We start from the raw sequence: 20,707 nt of genomic DNA on the forward strand, positions 1-20,707 counted from the left end.
TTAATTAATTGAGAGATTAATTATATAAAAGAGTCAAATAAAAGAATTAAATTTGAGAATAAATCTATAAGTTTAAATTTGAACATGATAATATTTAATTAATTTAATAATAATATATATATTTGGGGTGCATTTTTAAATAAATGTTAAATAATGTTATTATTTAAATTAATGGATAATTATCAAAATTATTGTTCAAAAATAAATATAGAAGTGGGAAAAGAAAATTAAATTATTAAAAGTTTTATGATTGCATAATACGTGCATGAGACTAAATTAAATAAATCAATTTAAAAGAGGTCAAGTAAAGATTAAATAAAATAATTTAATGGATTATTGTATGTGCATGGAAAAGATAAAAGAAAGATAAATAAATGTTAATAAAGAGTTAAAAATGTGTGAGCAAAGAGTTCTCTGAGGTGAATGCACAATTAGTGCCTCGATTTTAGGGAGAGAACTCCTTTTTCACAAATTGGGGGTTTATTTTTGAGGAGGCTGGGAATTTTGGAGGAGAAGAAGGAAAATTTCAGAAAAGGAGAAAGTTCTGAAAGGGGAATTGTTTTCTACAGATTTCTGGAGCATAGCAAATTAGCATCAGTGTCCAGGTAGATGCTTGTGAAGATTTGCATAATTTAAATACGTTCTTTTAATTCCTATCTTCTTCGTGTTTGCTAAACGATTGTCTGGATAATTCTGGTAAAGAATATATATCATGTTTGTGAATTCTAGATATTGGAAAATTATTTTGTACATGGAATGTTTTAATTGTTCAATGTAATTTCTCCCCAGTAGATTGTAAATTGTGAAAACTTATCAGAAAGGGTAGAAATCTTATTGGAAAATCTTTTTAAAAAAATTGATAAGGAAATAAAGAATGGGTGCCTAGTATTTGTCTATCAGATTCAATTCTGAATTTTGGTAAATATATATATATATATACAATAAACATATATTCATTTAAAATTAATTTAATTAAAACCTAAATTCAATATTTCTGAAATTATTGAAAGTAAGATTTTTGTTTTGAAAAAAATAAAAATAAAAATATTGAAACGTTTTTTTAAAAAAACGTTGTGGTTTAAAAAGAAGAAGTCTGTACTCAATTTTTTTTAAAAAAATTTATTATAAAAAAATTTATAACATGGGGAGGGGCAGATTAAACCACCCCCTACCCCTGTCACATCCTGCGTGACCTTGCGCACAGCAGGCGACTGCTGGCGCAGTCGTACCTGCTGACGCAGGATGACTGCAACAGCAGTCCCTGCGTCGCAGAGGGCCACAGGCCTTTTTCAAATAGAGTCGGTGTTTGTTTTTTAAAAAATGCGATTTACATTTTTTTTTATAAAGTTTGTTGTATAGTTTTGTTAAAAATAAAATTGTTTTTATATATATATATTTTATAAAAGTTGTTTATATATATATATATATATATATATATATATATATATATATATATATATATATATAATATGTTAAATTAACAAATCATTTTTAGTTTTGTATAATAAATTATTTATAATATAATTTTTATTTAAATTTAATTAATAAATATTAATTATTTAAAAATAATAATAATAATAATAATATTGATAAATAAACAATAGTAAATTTGAAATCATTATAATAATATTTATTTTAGTAAATTTTGGAAATTGATCATGGGGTAAATATTTGTTTATACTTAAGTTAATATTGGAATTTACTATAAGGAAAAACGATGAAAATATTCCATCACTTGTTAGCAAACTCGAAAATGGAAACTGAAACCCCACATTCAACTTAAAATTGAAAACATGTGCTTGTACCTTGTTTTCCTTATGCTATTTATGTTTGGGATTTTTTGGGTTGACTAGAGTGTTGATCAATTATAGGACGTCTACCAGAGGCTTGGGGGTTTTGTGAGTGTGGTATCATGTTGACTCGATCTTGATCATTATTGCTCAACCATGTATGTGATGGTATGTTTATGATGAGTATATTTGTTTTGTTGATTATTATGTTTTCAGTGTCTTTGTGAAATAGCAGAATGTATGCTATGAGATACCTAAATAACCATTATGAGTCATTGATCAGTATTGTTGGATTACTTTCGGTTGCTTGTTGAGAACTGATAGATATTTTGATTTATCTTGTTGCTTTCCAGTTGCTCATAGAGAACTGATGTGATTACTATGATTATCTTTATGATACTTTCCAGTCACTTGTGTAGGACTGAGGTGATTTTGCTATGATTATGTGATTTTTGATTTCATGAGCTTAAAGTAGGTTATCTTTATGCAGTGTCGGGAAGTGGCTTGCAATGGGGGCCGAGGACCCTAAGTGGTCATGGGGGTAACCCATTGTAAGTTGTTTAATAAGTGATAACTTTACACTTAATACTAACTTAAATGAACCTAATAAGAGATAATTGTATGTTCTCGCCCATGCCATGGGTGCTATTACAGACTAGGATGGGAGTAGAGAGAACACTTGGTTATGACCTTGCACTCCGTAGTATGCCTTGTCAGTGCAAGAGGATACTAGTGGCCGCAGGGATCACTAGGGACCCGAGAGTCCTAAGGGACTGCTCGAGTAACTCCAAACGTGATTTGTGCAATGACACTTTTTCGGTTACATAGTAGATACCTACGTGTCCTTGTGGTGCCTCTGGGTTTAGATATCAATCTATTTTTTAGGAACCTTTGAGTTAGTATACTTTTAGGATTTCCTAGACTTAGTGAGTATCCGTGTTATGTGATTTGTTATCCTATTTGGGACTTGATACTATCTCCTCAGCGCGGTGGGAGTGGACCATTTAGGTTCCACGCGGTCGGGTGGTAGTGCTTTTTACTCTTACCATTGAGATCCGTCTGAGACACCGTGGCTGGAGTATTTTTGTTGACATATACCTTCATTCTGTCCATGGATCATTATGATAGATGGTTATATTATATGTTGGATGTTGTATCATTTTATGATGGATGTATATTTCTTGATGTATGGATGAATTATGTATGATGGATGATTTCATTTATTTATTTGCACTTGTATCATGGATTTGAAGAGGATGATGTATATTTATCTTGTTTATGTATATTCTTTTAAGCCTTTCATATCCTGTGACATGTACAGTGGATGAATGAGCATTCCGAATTAATTTGCCAAGAGGCATTCAGAACAATTGTATATTATATGGACATTGGACTTTTCATTATTCTTTCATATGGATGTAGTAATTGATGGACTTAGTTTTAGATTAGATTTAAATGTGATTCAACGTCATGGGATCTTTAAGGAATGCAACCTGTTATGTATGTAATTGCTTTCGCTACCTTGTGTTTGATGTGTATGTTATACTTTCTTATTTAAAAAAAAAAAATGCTATCAAACTTAGTCAAACTTTAGGTCATTTCTTTTGGATCCCTTGGTGGGGCGTTACATATCTCATTGAGCCATTATTCATGGTTCTTTGTGTGATATGTATGTACACGCCACAATAACTCCCCTTTCTTTCCTTGGAATAATGCCACATGTTTTCTTTTGCATGTACATAAAATAACGAGGGAATATTCTGTGACACACTAGTGGGATCTCATGGACTAAGGGGTTATAATTGAGGTTAAATTATTAATATGTTCTCAAAAGAATCCATGATTGAACTAAAGGGCTAAGTCACATCAAAAGCCCTTTATGAAAACAAGTGATGCAAGCATCATAGTTCCTGCCATTTGAATTTTTAGTTTAAACAAAATAGAAGTAGCAATGTCCCCATTCAAACATTGATAATTACATGAGACAGTCTATGCCGAATCTTGATGTGAGTGACTTGCTATGGTTTGAACAATGTAAAAATAGCTTATTTGCATTAGATAGAAAATCTAGCTTCAAATAAGATGGTGCCCTGGTATATTAGCACCAAATTCACCTTATAATATACGAAATATAAAAGATAAATAAGTTAAAAGAAAATAATGCAAGAATAGAGAAAAATATTCATAACAAAATATTTGAATTGTTGGTCTTTATATTGTTTAAAATTTACAAATATAATTTGAAATGTAAAAAATTGCTAAATTTTTATCGTAATTTCTTTGATTTTTTAAAATGTAAAAGCTTAATTCCTAAAGTTTTTATAATGTTCTTAAATAACCTTTAATCAATAAATAATTATGAATAAAATAAAATCTAATATATTTATATTAAATTATTGTGATTAAATATACAAATATTTTCTAACAACTTCCTCTTGTATTAATGAATGTATTAATTATAACTTTATCTTTTCCACATTTGTGACAAGTTGATAAGATTTTATTTTTCAATTATTTTATCCTCCACCTCACACAACATGTCTAATCAATATTTATTATCACAATCTATTAAATATTTTTAATTTCTTATTTTAAATATATTTATTATTAGTTTTACATTTATGTTTATTTTTGACTATTTGATATAACTTGTTCTTAAAACTTCATGTAATGCATAAGTTGAAATTATATATATATATATATATATATATATATATATATATATATATATATATATATATATATATATATATATATATATATATATATATATATATGACTTTTTAATATAATTTCAATATGTTATATATTTGTATTTGAAATTCTAATTTTTTTTAAACTTTGTTTTTTTAATAACAGTAGTTAAATTATTACTATTATTTTACTTTTATAAAAATAAATTAAACAATATTATTTTTTAATTATATTTCATAATAGTGTTTGGAATATGTATAATTGATAAGTGTTACAATTTTTAAATTATATTATTTATTATTATTAATATTTTTTATTTAAACAATTTATCATTTGGTTTAAATATATTTAAAATTTAAATATATATTTTAATATTAAATTAATAATTATATCTTATATAAAAAAATATACTAAAGAAATAACCACAAAATAAAAATAATCCAATTCTAAAAGATATATAAATTATTATTAGGTTTTTATAAACTACGTATTAAAATTAAATAGTTATATTTTATTTCTTATTTATTACATCATATTTATTCATCAACATCAACCCAATGACATGTGACCTCATTTGATAACTTAAAGAAAAAAGACACAATCTAGATAAAGTTAAATTGAAGAAATAAGATGTGATCTACATAAAGTTAAGTATGCTAGTTGAGAAGGGACCTAAATAATTAAGAAAACTCCTCAACTTTGTGTTTCATAATTTGCACTATCCTAATGGAAGTGAATACAAAATGAAAATGTGCATAAGAGGCTCAAATAGTACACAAAATATTAAAATTGTAAGCAAAAGAAGCATTTCTTCAAGCTTACTATTGTATTGGCATGTATTTGTGTTTAATTTTTATCCAAGATTATCTTGTTTATCATTAAGTGGGGTTTTCATGCGTCTATTTATATATATTTTTGTTTTATGCAGGAAACGTGGTTGCTTTGTAACATAAGGGGTTTTTATGGCACTAGAGTTGTGGATGGTCTAGAGGGAAAATTTGGGGGTTTTCATGGTGAAAGGTTGAAGATTTAGTACAATTTTATACACTTCTTATTTTATTTCATTGTTGAATTGTGAAAAGAAATGATGTGAGTTGAGCAGAAAATGCATTTTACTCAAACTATATGATTAGTTTTATTTATGTTAGCATTAATGTGCATGCATTTAAGAGTGTTTTGTTCAACTTTGTGTGAGAAAGTTCTTGTGTTCATATTTGAGGGTTTCTTATGGTGAGGTGTGATTTGTCTAGAGTAAAAATCTTATTTATATGATAGAAGGTCCGTTGATAGTCTGAAGGGAAAGTTTGAGGCTTTGTTGATGAGGATTTGAATGTTTAATATCAATTTAGACAACCATAAGTAGTTGGAATAACTCCTCCAACTATGTATTATTCTCATCTTGATTATCAAATGGAATTCACACTATTTTTAATCATTAGCACTGGACAAAAACTAGGATAGAGATATAGATAGAGATAAATAATAGTATACAACAATAACAACATAAACATATATGCAGAGGAAAAAGGATAGATAATATAGAGGAGGAAGAGGAAGAGAGAAAATAGTAAGATAGAGTAATACCAACATAAGTTGTGTGTGAGAGAGAGAGAATTAAATATAATTATTTTGCTTAATAAAACAAATAGTCAAAATAAAATCATGGTTATAATAAAGAATTAAAATATATTATATTTTAATTAATAAAACTAAGAATTTAATTTTTATATTAAAACTCACATTTCTATAAGAAAAAATGAAATGTATTGAAATATAAAAATATTTTATAAGTAAAACTAATTGTTTAATTTTACACAATTAGAAAAGGTTTACTATTTAATGTTTTGTATTTCCAATTTTTTAATAAAATTAAGTAATTTTTAATTATGAAATAATATCTATATAATTTAATATGTACATTTATAAATAATATATTGATGTAATACATATAAATTTGATGTGGATGAATAAATATGATGTAATAAATAAGAAATAAAATATAACTATTTAATTTTAATACATAGTTTATAAAAACCTAATAATAATTTATATATCTTTTAGAATTGAATTATTTCTATTTTGTGGTTATTTCTTTAGTATGTTTTTTGATATAAAATATAATTAATAATTTAATATTAAAATATATATTTAAGTTTTAAATGTATTTAAACTAAATGATAAATTGTTTAAATAAAAAATATTAATAATAAAAAATACTATAATTTAAAAATTATAACACTTATCAATTATACATATTACAAACACTATTATAAAATATAATTAAAAAATAATATTGTTTAATTTATTTTTATAAAAGTAAAATAATAGTAATAATTTAACCACTTTTATTAAAAAAGAAAAGTTTAAAAAAAATTAGAAATTGAAATACAAAGATATAACATATTGAAATTATGCTAAAAAGACATATATATATATATATATATATATATATATATATATATATATATATATATATATATATATATATATATATATATAAGCATAATTTGAACTTATGCATTACATGAAGTTTTAGGAACAAGTTATATCAAATAGTAAAAAATAAACATCAATGTAAAATTAATAATAAATATATTTAAAATAGGAAATTAAAAATATTTAATAGATTGTGATAATTAATATTGATTAGACATGTTGTGTGAGGTGGAAGATAAAATGATTTGAAAAAATAAAATCTTATGAACTTGTCACAAATATGAAAAAGATAAAGTTATAATTAATACATTTATTAATGCAAGATGAGGTTGTGTGTTCATTGTTCCTAATGCTCGACGCTAAAGATTTTTTGGAGTGTTTCTCTATCGTAGCTTGATTGGTATCTCGATCTATTGGACGCTCCTGTTGTCCATTGGTCTTCAATGCCCTACCTGTCACGGTTTCTCTACCTCCTCGTGCACTACCAAGTCCTCAAAAATGACAAACTCTTCAGCAATTGGATTATCTTGTCAATTGTTCAAGAAACTTTGTTAGTGAATAAATCAAGATAGCAATAAGGATAAGTTAGTCTCTCTTTTATTGTTAAAATAGGGAACAACAACTTCATATGATGGTAGATACATATGCTAATACCATCTCTCTTGAGGTTTGAAAGACTCTCAGATATTAATTTAACAATGATTAGTCTCTCTTTTATTGTTAAAATAGGGAACAACAACTTCATATGATGGTAGATACAGATGCTAATACCATCTCTCTTGAGGTTTGAAAGACTCTGAGATAATAATTTAACAATGATTCTAGGAATTGGTCAAATGCAACTAATAAATTATTTAACCAAAAGAAGTGGCCAAGGAAAATGCAAAGATTTGTTAAGAAACATGATTAATATTAAAATAAGTGTGGTTTATTTTTGAAGGAAAATTATTTTTGAATTTGAAAAGTCACATTTCATTATTATTAAGATGCAAGTAAGGAGAGGTATCTTTGGAAAATATTGAGAGGATGTGGAAAATATTGATTGAAGTTTTGTGTGTGTGTGTGTGTGTGTGTGTGTGTGTGTGTGTGTGAGAGAGAGAGAGAGAGAGAGAGAGAGAGAGAGAGAGAGAGAGAGAGAGAGAGAGAGAGAGAGAGAGAGAGAGAGAGAGAGAGATATAATTATTTTTCTTAATAAAACAAATAGTCAAAATAAATCATGGTTATAATAAAAAATTAAAATATATTATATTTTAATTAATGAAACTAAGAATTTAATTTTTATATTAAAACTCACATTTTTAAAAGAAAAAATAAAACGTATTGAAATATAAAAATATTTTATAAGTAAAACTAATTGTTTAATTTTACACAATTAGAGAAGGTTTACTATTTAATGTTTTGTATTTCCAAAAAGAGGTTGCTTAAGCATAACCTCAAATCCTTTAATTTTGATATTATTCTCATTTAGGAATCTAAATTAAATTCAATAGAAATAGATAAATTTAGCAAAATGCTTGGAGTCTGGTGTTCTGTGTTTGAAGAATTGATAGGGGCCTCAGGAGGTTTGGGCATCCTCTAGGATCCTAGGAAGGTCAATATTGCTATTCATATCAGACACAGAAACTGGATCAGTGGCAAAGTACAAAGTTTAAAATCTAATTTAAACTTTACAATTATTAATGTGTATGGTCCCGTTAACAACATAAATAAACTTCTAGTTTGGAATGAGATTGGTAAACTCTTAGATAGTCTAGATAACGAACTCTGTGTATTAGGGGGTGACTTTAATATGATACTAGATGTTAAGGAAAAGATAGGAGGTTCATAAGTGCTTTCACAAGCATCTAGAGACTTTAAAGAATGGTGTACTCTACATAATCTAATTGACGTCCCTATCAGTAATGGGACCTATACATGGAACAACAGGAGGAAGGATTTTGCCTATATCGCAGAAAAGCTTGATAGATTTCTAATCAAAGGTGAATTAGACATTAATAACTTAAATTTTTAGTCTTCAATTCTTCCTATTGCTGGATCAGACCACTTCCCAGTCAAACTTGAATTTACTGGTACTCTCAAGCCTTCTAGAAACCCTTTCAAATGCAAGAAGATGTGGTTTCTAGACCCAAACTTCCTCCATAATGTCAAATTATGGTGGGACCAAGACAGCTGCGTAGGATCAAAAATGTTTATCTTTATCTAGAAATTAAAGATGTTAAAAAGGCACATCCTTAAATGGAATAGAGAACAATTCAATAAATTTTTTAAAGAAAAGTTGGATATAGAAAATCAACTCAAAAATTTAAATTCAGAGGTCATCAGAAAGGGCATGGATAATAGCAGCTATCTCCTTGAAAAGGAATTGCTAGCAAAGCAAGAGTCAATCTTATCCAAAGAATAAACCTTTTGGAGACAGAAATCAAGAAAAAAATGGTTGGCCGAGGGTGATCGAAATGCAATTTTTTTTTCACAATTCTACCTTATATAACAGAGCCAAGAGCAGAATCACACGCATTAAAAATCGGTTGAAAAACTTTTTTGAAAATCCAGTAGAAATTGCAGACACCTTTGTTGATTTCTTTCAGGATCTACTGAATAATCAACACTATGCAATCTAGCCTTTTAAAAGTTATTCCTTAAATTGTTACCCAAGATGATAATAAAAACCTTAATAGACCCATTACTTTAGAAGAAGTCAAGAGAGTGGTTTTTGACATGAACTTGGATAAATCACTGGGCCCAAACAGGTTTCAGGCCTTCTTCTTCCAAAAGTGTTGGGATATTATAGGTCAGGATCTCTAGAAAGCTATTGAAGCCTCTAGAAATGGTGGCTCCATCCTTGCTAAAATCAATCATTCCTTCATTACTCTGATTCCAAAGAAATGTGACCCTGAATCTCTAGGCAATTTCAAACCAATAGCCTTGTGCAATACTGTCTATAAAATCTTCTCAAAAATTTTAGCGAACAGGCTGAAAGAGATTCTCCCCAAGATTATCTCTGAGGAACAAACTGGTTTCATGCTAGGCAGATCCATCCTTGATGGCATCATCACCATTCAAGGGACGATTCACTTTGTAGGCCGCAATAAGGAAGCATGTATGCTCATGAAACTAGATATCGAAAAAGCCTATGATATGGTGGATTGGAGATTCCTATGTAAGATGTTAGAAGCATTTGGATTCTCTCGTCAATGGGTTAACTCAATATTCAAATTCATATCGACACCTAAGATCTCAATCCTTATCAATGGTACACCTGAAGGCTTTTTTGACATTTCAAGAGGCATTTGGCAAGGGGATCCCCTTTCTCCCTCTCTCTTCATCATTATGGCAGAAGCTTTTGGGAGAGCGGTGACAGATGCTTATAATAAGTAGAAAATATTGGGTATCACAGTCACGAAAAAATGCCTAATATTACTCATCAGCAATTCGTTGATGACACCATTCTCCCAGGCAAGAGTAAGATCTCTGAAGCTAGCTCCCTTAAATGTATCTTGGATTTGTACATGGAAGCCTCAGGACAAAAGGTCAATGCTCTAAAATCAGAATTTTTTTTCTTAAATACCTCTCCAGATATAGAAGCTCATATTTGTAGGATTATGGGTTTCAAGAAAGGAACCTTCCCATGTAAATATCTGGGTATAACTTTAGAAAAAGGTTCAAAAACAAGAAAAGTTTGGGATAACACTCTTGTAAAATTGGATTCAAAGTTATGCTCTTACAAACATAGATGGCTCACCAAAGCTGGAAAATGCACTAAAATTCGAGCAATGCTTTCAACCATCTCGACCCACCCTCTGTTTTGCCTCCCTTTATCAAATCAAAATCTTAAAAAACTTAATGCCAAGATGAGGAACTTTCTTTGGAATGATCAGGACAATGATGATAAATTAGCTCTTATCAAATGGGAAAATATTTGCAAACCTAAGACCCTTGGGGATTTAGGGATAAAAAACCTACAGTGGCAAAACGAAGCCTTGGGGGCAAAACTCATTTGGAGGCTATATCCGTAAATGGGCTAAGATCCTTTATAATAAATATCTTATCACTGAGGACCCACTCTCAATTTTTAGGATTAGCTCCCCTCCTAAAGGGTCAGAATGTTGGAACTTCATGTTAAAGTGTCGCTATTTGATCAATAAATGCCTAACTTGGGATGTTGGATCTGGGGAAGAAGCATTATTCTGGGAAGATTCCTGGGGAGGTAAACCTCCACTCTCCTCCTAAAAAATTCCTCTAAATCTTAAGAATAGGCTAACTGAGCTTTGGGGCAACAAAGTGAGAAACTATTGTTGCCTGGTGGACTCTGAAGGCTTTCCATCGTGGAATTGGAAATCTCTCAGAGGCCTAGATTTTGATGAAGAATCAATCTATCAATTTGAGAAATGTGTAGAAGGCAAGAAACCTATACAGCCTGATAAAAGAGACTCCCTTATATGGGCAACATCCAATAACGGGAAATACAATGTCAAACACGGATACAAGGCCATTCTAGAAGCTTATAAACTATATCCGTGGACATCCCACTTAAGCTTTGTTGGGATTCATCCTGCCTATCAAAAGTTGGATTCTTTCTTTGGCTTGCAATCCAAAATAGGATCCTCACCATGGATAGATTAAATGTTGTAGGTATTCATGGCCCTTCAAGATGTTCTCTCTGCCTCCAAAGTTCAGAGAATGTGGATCATCTTTTGTATCTTTGCCCCTATTCCCAAAAATGTTGGGAATGGCTCAAGTAGATACTGGGGTGGTCAACCCCCTTCCCTATATCATTTACTGATTTGATTAAGGGATGGCCTTCTCTTAGTGGCATACGTGTCTATAGTAAACTTTGGAACATTTTGCCTTCCATCTTGATTTGGGAAATCTGGAAGGAAAGGAATCGACGCATCTTTCACAATCTGGAACTCAAACCTGAGATTCTTATATCCAAAATAGAAGCTTGCATAGTAGAAACTATTAACGCATACTTAAGAAAAGTGAACCTAGAAGAAGGATCATTCTCCAATTGGGATGGCCTCATGAAGAAAACCTGGCCTAATCTGATTAATCCCCCTCTGTATTACTTTAAGGCTAATAAAGAGGCCAAGAAGAATTGTAATTGGGAGCCACCTCCCCTTGGATGGGTTAAACTTAATTTTGATGGGGCATCTAGGGGAAATCCGGGCACTGTCGGGATAGGATGTATTATTCATAATGAGAATGGGCTATGGTTAGCCAAAAAAGCTCAGTCGATTCTGCCAACATCCAATAATATAGCTGAACTTGAGGCCCTCCTCCAAGGAATCCAGTTATGTCTTCAGCTTAAGTTACCTAAAGTTTTTATTGAAGGCGATTCTCAGATTATTGTGAATGCTATTAGGAAACGGTCCACTCCCAATTGGGCACTCAATTCTCAACTAGAAGTGGCTCTGTCCCTTATAGATAAACTTGTTGACTTTAGGATTGGTCATATCTATAGGGAAGGTAATCAACTTGTAGATCATCTTGCTAACTTAGGAGTAGATGGAAATAATTCCTTGCTTATAAATGACGGTTTATCCCCAGCTCCTTAGCATTTTATTTTTCCATTTTATTCATATTTTAGGTAGTCTTTTCGTTGAGCCCGTTTTATTTTTATCTGACCCTTTTTAACTATCTTTGAAATCATCCTCTAAATGTTGTCTCGGCAAATTGAGTACTTCTATCTATATGTACTTTTTTCATTTTAATATATTTTATTTATTTGATTCCTTGGCTTAGCATTAATAATCATTGGTCAAGATGGATGGTTGCGGTACCATTCACATCATCTAGGCGCTAGCTTCGTATGTGCGATCGTCAAGAGAATCATGTAATTATCCTCCTCATCATGATCGATCACGAGCTTTGGCTTAGCATTTATTTATCATTGCGTTTCTTCTTCTTCACATTTGCCCCTGTATTTTAACTTTTGCCTTCCAAAAATTTCCCTTCGCATCTCACAAGTGTTATCAGTCAGACCCGACTCCTCTCTGACATTGTTAAGTATGGAATCCAATATAGCTCTCTTCCATACTTCAGAGAAGCGCACCATGGCTTTTTGTGGAGCAGTGAAACCAGAAAGATGGAATCGAATTCTACAACCAGTGGATGACATGACACAGTTTTCCATCAACAAAGCCCTGGGTGAAGGGATTTTTTACTACGAATACACCTAGAGAACGAATAGCGATATCATCAGATCATTCATTGGCTGTCTGGTAAGGGCCAAAGCTCAAGCTGATAACATAGTTAGGCTTTGTCGCGACCTGTTTGTCCTTTCTTGGAGAAAGGGGCTTGAACAAGTAGTATATAGTATAGACAACAATTTACGAATTCCTTTTCCCAAGAAATATATGAATCTTCCACTTGGCCATCCGGATCTTGACACAGCTCCCTGTTGCCAATCTCTGCTCGTAAGAGAGAACTTTAAATTTTATCATGAGTGGACAAAAATAGAGGCTAGTCTGAATTTTCTTCTTCGATGGAGGGACATCATTCTTGAAGATAATGTGGATTGGATAATTAATTATCTCCATCTCTTCAATGCCTATATCCAACCTAGGGTGACATTCGAGAATCTGAACAATTTAGACTTCAGCACACCAAATGCAGAAAGACCGAGTAGAAGGAAAGTTGAGTTTGAGATCCCATCGAACTACCAGGTGGAATAGTTTAGCGACATCAAGGATGTAATCATGGTCTAGTGGAAGGAAGGCAAAGGTCCAATTGAAATATGATTTTCTCTTAAGACTAGGTTCATATAAGTAAGGTTATTAAATAGAGAAAGCCATTTTGTTAGTATGCTTTTGACTCTCTAGTTAAATATCTTAGTATGATACTTATGTATAGATGGTATACCAAAACTTCTCTCTCTTAGCTTTGTATATAAGAACTCTTGGTTTCACATATAATATATGTCTACTATTTAGGATAATCTTATTTTAGGGCTGTGGAGATCCTACGTTAATTTAAGAATCTGTTCTTTGCGTACTCTAAATGTGGGTAGTTTGAATTATTATGCTTGAGACATGATCAGGTAACTCACGCCCCTTAATTTAGGTCATTTTCTATATATGGGTTGCTTATCAATTTCTTGCTTTGAAATTGTGTTGATAAGACTTTGGCATGCCCTCTGATCACGATTTCCCTCTTTGATTAAATAGTTAGTTTTCCTGCCACAGATCTGTTCTCTTAACTGGTCTCTGTTAACATTTCGTTTAGATAATTTCTTATGAATTAATACATGGTCCATAATTAGGGATGAAAGTATTCTTTTTTTGCTGATAATTTATGTAGTCTTTAGCTTGTTAGTTTATATTTACTCTCTTTTATGCTGTTATGGTGTTAGATGTTAGAATTTCCTTAGCTTAACAGATGTAATTCAGAAGGTTCTTTTCTCGTAAGTTTCGAATTGCATGGATTCCTTCATTGGATTAAGTTTTTATATTCAAGGAGAGGGTTATCCAATTGAACTCCTATCGATAATAGCTCTTTGTTAAGTAAGGATTCTCAGTCTGGTCCTTTGATCTTCTCTCTTCTTCTTAATAGCTGTTAGATTTTGGGTCAGGAATATTATCTTTTCAGGATCTTCTGTTATGCTGCTGTATGACACTTTAGCTTGGTTCTCATTCGATTCTAGCCTGATATCTCGCAATGTGGCTGTGTTTCCCTTGGTAGCAGGGGTTTGGAGCAAACTTTTAGTCATGTTTTGATCCTCCCAACTATCTGCATTCTTCCCTCCCCGAGATTCTCTCTTCTTGCATCTTTGGTTTCTTCTCCTTGGTTTTCATTGTCCTCTGTCCTCTTGCTTTCCTTCTCCCATTTTGATCCCTGTGTGTTGCTAGCCTTAGTGTAGGTTCTCTTCTTGCCCTGCCTTGAGCTAGGTGTAGTTTCATTCTCTTCAGAAGGTGTTCTCTTGAGGTGGTCGGGTAGCTGCATCTGGATGTTCTGTGTCCTGTTAGCCTTAGTATGTTCGTGGTTTCGCTTTTCCTTGCTTTTCCCCTTTTGCCTTGTCAGTGTTTTTCATGTGCTCTTGGTTGTTGGTGGTTTTGTTTGTTTAGTGTGTCTCTGTCGTCTTTCTTTTTTCCTTTGTGGTTTCTTTTCCTTTCTGCTTTGGTCTTTTCAGGTTTTGGTGGTCTTGTCCCTTTTCGAGTTTCCTCGGTTTGGTTCTTGTTTTTTCTTTTTCGTTGTTTTCCTCCTTCAGTTTATGTGTTATTTTATTTGGGTTGAGGTTCGATCTCTGGACCTTTTTGGCTTTAGATTGTTTTTTGTTCTTTTGCTTTCCTTCCTTGGATCCATTTTGACATGTGAGTTCTGTTTAGAGATTTCATGCCCTGGCAAGAGTATTCTATTGTTTGTAATGGGCCTCCTTTTTCAAAATTATTTGATTTAGTAATGGATAAAAATGCGTGAAGATGATATTAGCATTACTACTAACCACTTCAATGGCAAGGCTATTAAAATAGGGATGCAAGCTTGTGATCACTTTGGCTAGAATACCAAAATTTCACTTAAAGGAGTTGCTGGTTTCTCAAAACACTTTTATAGTATTTTCAATGTAAAATAATTATCAAATGTGAAATTTAATTAGGTTATTTTGACTGGGGTATGCCCCATTGCATATGTAATAATATAGGACTGAGGTCTCGGGCTAGACTGGAGGTTTTCTTTCCCCGTTCTTTCCTACCAGTGCCTGTTTGAACGGAGGAACACCTTTGTAACTATTTTATTTTTAATATATATATATCATAATGGCCTTGGCCATTTTATCGATAAAAAAAAAAAAATCTATATAATTTAATATGTACATTTGTAAATAATAAATAGATGTAATACATATAAATTTGATGTTGATGAATAAATATGATGTAATAAATAAGAAATAAAATATAACTATTTAATTTTAATACATAGTTTATAAAAATCTAATAATAATTTATATATCTTTTAGAATTGAATTATTTTTATTTTGTGGTTATTTCTTTAGTATGTTTTTTGATATAAAATATAATTATTAATTTAATATTGAAATATATATTTAAGTTTTACATGTATTTAAACTAAATGATAAATTGTTTAAATAAAAAATAATAATAAAAAATAACATAATTTAAAAATTGTAACACTTATCAATTATATATATTACAAACACTATTATAAAATATAATTAAAAAATAATATTATTTAATTTATTTTTATAAAAGTAAAAATAGTAATAATTTAACTACTTTTATTAAAAAAGCAAAGTTTTAAAAAAATTAGAAATTCAAATACAAAGATATAACATATTGAAATTATATTTAAAAGTCATATTTATTAGTTTTATATATATATATATATATATATATATATATATATATATATATATATATATATATATATATATATATATATATATATATATATATATATATATATATATATATATATATATATATATATATATATATATATATATATATATATATATATATATATATATATATATATATATAGAAATATAATTTGAAATTATGCATTACATGAAATAAAATCTAGGAGGTTAATATAGAGTTAGAGTTATGGGAATGGAAAACTACACAAACTTTCTTTGGGATTTTAGTTCTTCCACTTGTTCTCTATAGCTATGATTTGTGGGCCAGCAATATTTTGGTTTACAATAGAAGGAAAATGAGAAAAAAACAAAAATGCTTTATTAAAAATGAGTTCAAAATTAAAAGCTTAGTCCCCTATGATATCATGTTGAGTGAGGTGGGAGTTTCTCCTATCAAGGCAATTGTCATGGTGTAACTCATAAGATATTTGAAAATAATTGAGCAAAAGGACAAGGGAAGATGCCCTAAGTTTGCCTTCAATGAAATGTTGTGTAAAATAATGAAGACATGAATGTGAAAAATCAAAAAATGATTTAATAAATGGAAAATGTACTTGAACTCATGCTCTAGAAACATTAAAGAGATAAAATATTTTGTATAAATAAATTCCACAAACATTCTTGGGATTAACATTTAATGAAAAACAAATATTATTATATCGTAAAGTTTAATCTCACTCATAATCATCATCAAAAAGTGTGCATAGGGGCCAATATCCCTTATAAAGACAAAAAAATTATTGTCCAGTTAAGGACCAACTCTCATCAACTTCATTGTGAAACTGAACATTGGAAAAGGCCAAAAGATGTTTGGGAAGAAGAGTGTGTATTTTTCTGCACTTCCAAAAAAGTGGATGGAAAAAAGTATATCATTATATAGTGTGATTCCTTCAAGAGAAGCAGGGCCAATAATGTTAGTGTCGAGTTACAAGTAACTCTTGGATTTATTTATTTAATGAGGAGACAATTGAGCAGTTGGGGGCACCAATCATCAAGCTGCACAAAAAAAAGTTGAATGCAAAAAATTAGTGTGTGAAACAATTTGTCCATAGGTTATATTTCGCCTTGCATCTATGTTAAAAATCATTAAAAAAAAAAATTCTCCCTATGTGCATACAAGGAAGTAGTAGAAGAAGAAGAACAAGTCTTAACATCCACAACACATCAAAAAGTAGCATATATGATAGTTAGCCTTGCAAACTTAGCCTTAATTTTATTCATTTATTTTCTATGTAGGACTATGATGAGTTCCCAAATTTTCAACAACCCCCTTGGTTTAAAGACTAGACCATGATTGAGCTTCTAATGCATTACCATAGTTGTTCTTGATGTCGCAATAAACATCTAGTGCATAATGGTTGTAGAGGTGTAGATGAGTGAGAATCTAAATTAACATTATGAATGCATTAATTTTTGCCTAGAAATGCACTTGTGATATGATAGGATTGCTCATATTTTGTTGTTAAATTCTCATCCTAGAAATGCACTTGTGATCTAATAGGATGGCTCATATTTTGTTGTTAAGTTCTCGTGCTATATTATTATATCTTTGGGCATTTAAGCCCAAGAATAAGACGCCAAAGTCCCCAATATGGCACTATGTACTTAATATCATACTACGATCAATACATATGCTTTAGACAAATTTGCACCTTTTACATTGACAACTTAAATTATGTGCAATGAGGAAAAATATAAATACCAATATCTGAATTATAGAACTTGAAGAACTGATGAAGCATTTGGAGTATTGCATTATATGTTTAAGCATACCATGCATGCTACTAGACAACCATAGGTGGTTGGAATAACTCCCCCAACTATGTATTATTCTCATCTTGATTATCAAATGGAACTCACACTATTTTTAATCATTAGCACTGGACAAAAACTAGGATAGAGATAAATAATAGTATACAACAATAACAACATAAACATATATGCAGAGGAAAAAAGGATAGATAATATAGAGGAGGAAGAGGAAGAGAGATAAAATAGTAAGATAGAGTGATAGCAACATAAGTTGTGTGAGAGAGAGAGAGAGAATTAAATATAATTATTTTTCTTAATAAAACAAATAGTCAAAATAAAATCATGGTTATAATAAAAAATTAAAATATATTATATTTTAATTAATGAAACTAAGAATTTAATTTTTATATTAAAACTCACATTTCTATAAGAAAAAATGAAATGTATTGAAATATAAAAATATTTTATAAGTAAAACTAATTGTTTAATTTTACACAATTAGAGAAGGTTTACTATTCAATGTTTTTTATTTCCAATTTTTTTCATAAAATTAAGTAATTTTTAATTATGAAATAATATCTATATAATTTAATATGTACATTTGTAAATAATAAATAGATGTAATACATATAAATTTGATGTTGATGAATAAATATGATGTAATAAATAAGAAATAAAATATAACTATTTAATTTTAATACATAGTTTATAAAAACCTAATAATAATTTATATATCTTTTAGAATTGAATTATTTCTATTTCGTGATTATTTCTTTAGTATTTTTTTGATATTAAATATAATTATTAATTTAATATTAAAAAATATATTTAAGTTTTAAATGTATTTAAACTAAATGATAAATTATTTAAATAAAAAATAAAATAATAATAACTACTATAATTTAAAAATTGTAACAATTATCAATTATAAATATTACAAACACTATTATAAAATATACATTAAAAAAATATTGTTTAATTCATTTTTATAAAAGTAAAATAATAGTAATAATTCCACATTTATGACAAGGTGATAAGAATTTTTTTTTTCAATCACTTTATCTTCCACCTCACACAATATGTCTAATCAATATTAATTCTCAATAGCAATATAATTTCAATATGTTATATCTTTGTATTTGAATTTCTAATTTTTTTAAAACTTTGATTTTTTAATAAAAATAGTTAAATTATTACTATTATTTTACTTTTATAAAAATAAATTAAACAATATTATTTTCTAATTATATTTTATAATAGTGTTTGTAATATGTATAATTGATAAGTGTTACAATTTATAAATTATATCATTTATTATTATTAATATTTTTTATTTAAACAATTTATCATTTAGTTTAAATATGTTTAAAACTTAAATATATATTTTAATATTGAATTATTAATTATATTTTACATCAAAAAAACATACTAAAGAGGCAAGAGCCTACAACACAATGGTAAATTGTGAGCCTCTTCTTGGAGAGGTCTTGGGTTCAAATCTACTCAAGCGCTTAATAAATAATAATAATTTGATCATAACACAATAATTAATCATGGCTTCGGCCTCTTACCGATAAAAAAAAAAAAAAAAAACATACTAAAGAAAATAACCACAAAAAAGAAACAATTCAATTCTATAAGATATATAAATTATTATTAAGTTTTTATAAACTATGTATTAAAATTAGATAGTTATATTCTATTTCTTATTTATTACATCATATTTATTCATCAACATCAAATTTATATGTATTACATCTATTTATTATTTACAAATGTATATATAAATATTATTTTATAATTAAAATTACTCAATTTTATGAAAATTTTGGAAATACAAAACATTAAATAGTGAACCTTCTCTAATTGTGTAAAATTAAACAATTAGTTTTACTTATAAAATATTTTTATATTTCAATACATTTCATTTTTTCTTATACAAATGTGAGTTTTAATATAAAAATTAAATTCTTAGTTTCATTAATTAAAATATAATATATTTTAATTTTTTATTATAACCATGATTTTATTTTGACTATGTGTTTTATTAATAAAAATAATTATAATTAATTCTCTCTCTCTCTCTCTCTCACACACACACACACAACTTATGTTGGTATCACTCTATCTTACTATTTTATCTCTCTTCCTCTTCCTCCTCTATATTATTTATCCTTTTTTCCTTTGCATATATGTTTATATTCTTATTGTTATATATTGCTATTTATCTCTATCTAATGATTGAAAATAGTGCGACTTCCATTTGATAATCAAGATGAGAATAATACATAGTTGGGAGAGTTTTTCCAACCACTTATGGTTCTCTAGTAGTATGCATAACATGCTTAAACATTTTTGATGAGCTGTGAAAAGAAATATTGTACAACCATTCTGCAAGAGGTAGCCAATCTACCCATTGAGATTGTTTTTCTAAAGTGAAGCAACATATATATCCTTCCAAACTTTTATTAACCACCTCAGTTTTCCCATCTGATTGTAGATGGTATGAAGAACTATGAGCCAATTGAGTACCCGAATATGAGAATAAATCTTCCAAAAGTGACTAGTAAAGATAGGATCACAATCACTAACAATAACTTTAGGTGTACCATGTAGCTTTTGGATATTCTCCAAGAAAAATTTTTCCACTATACTTGTT

At 29.1% G+C, this 20,707-nt stretch overlaps 1 protein-coding gene across 1 annotated transcript; it reads left to right on the top strand.

The window, feature by feature from the left end:
• The first annotated feature begins 1,242 nt into the window (after positions 1–1,242).
• Positions 1,243–10,295, top strand: LOC149580009 (secreted RxLR effector protein 78-like). Its single transcript, XM_089803006.1, has 2 exons — positions 1,243–1,304; positions 9,890–10,295. Exons 1-2 carry the CDS (start codon positions 1,243–1,245, stop codon positions 10,293–10,295), a joined length of 468 nt encoding a protein of 155 aa, XP_089659132.1.
• The last annotated feature ends 10,412 nt before the right edge of the window (positions 10,296–20,707 follow it).

The sequence above is a fragment of the Cupressus sempervirens genome, chromosome 1, assembly GCF_028749045.1.
Source record: "Cupressus sempervirens isolate cs-2001-9-10 chromosome 1, ASM2874904v1, whole genome shotgun sequence".
Taxonomy (NCBI): domain Eukaryota; kingdom Viridiplantae; phylum Streptophyta; class Pinopsida; order Cupressales; family Cupressaceae; genus Cupressus; species Cupressus sempervirens.

What these genes read in the sequence shown, in the direction of transcription:
- LOC149580009 (XM_089803006.1), top strand. Translation starts at nt 1,243, where the DNA reads ATGACTGCAACAGCAGTCCCTGCGTCGCAGAGGGCCACAGGCCTTTTT. An exon ending in CTTTTTCAAATAGAGTCGGT is followed by an intron (nt 1,305 to 9,889) that starts GTTTGTTTTTTA and finishes TTTAGCGAACAG; the next exon opens with GCTGAAAGAGATTCTCCCCA.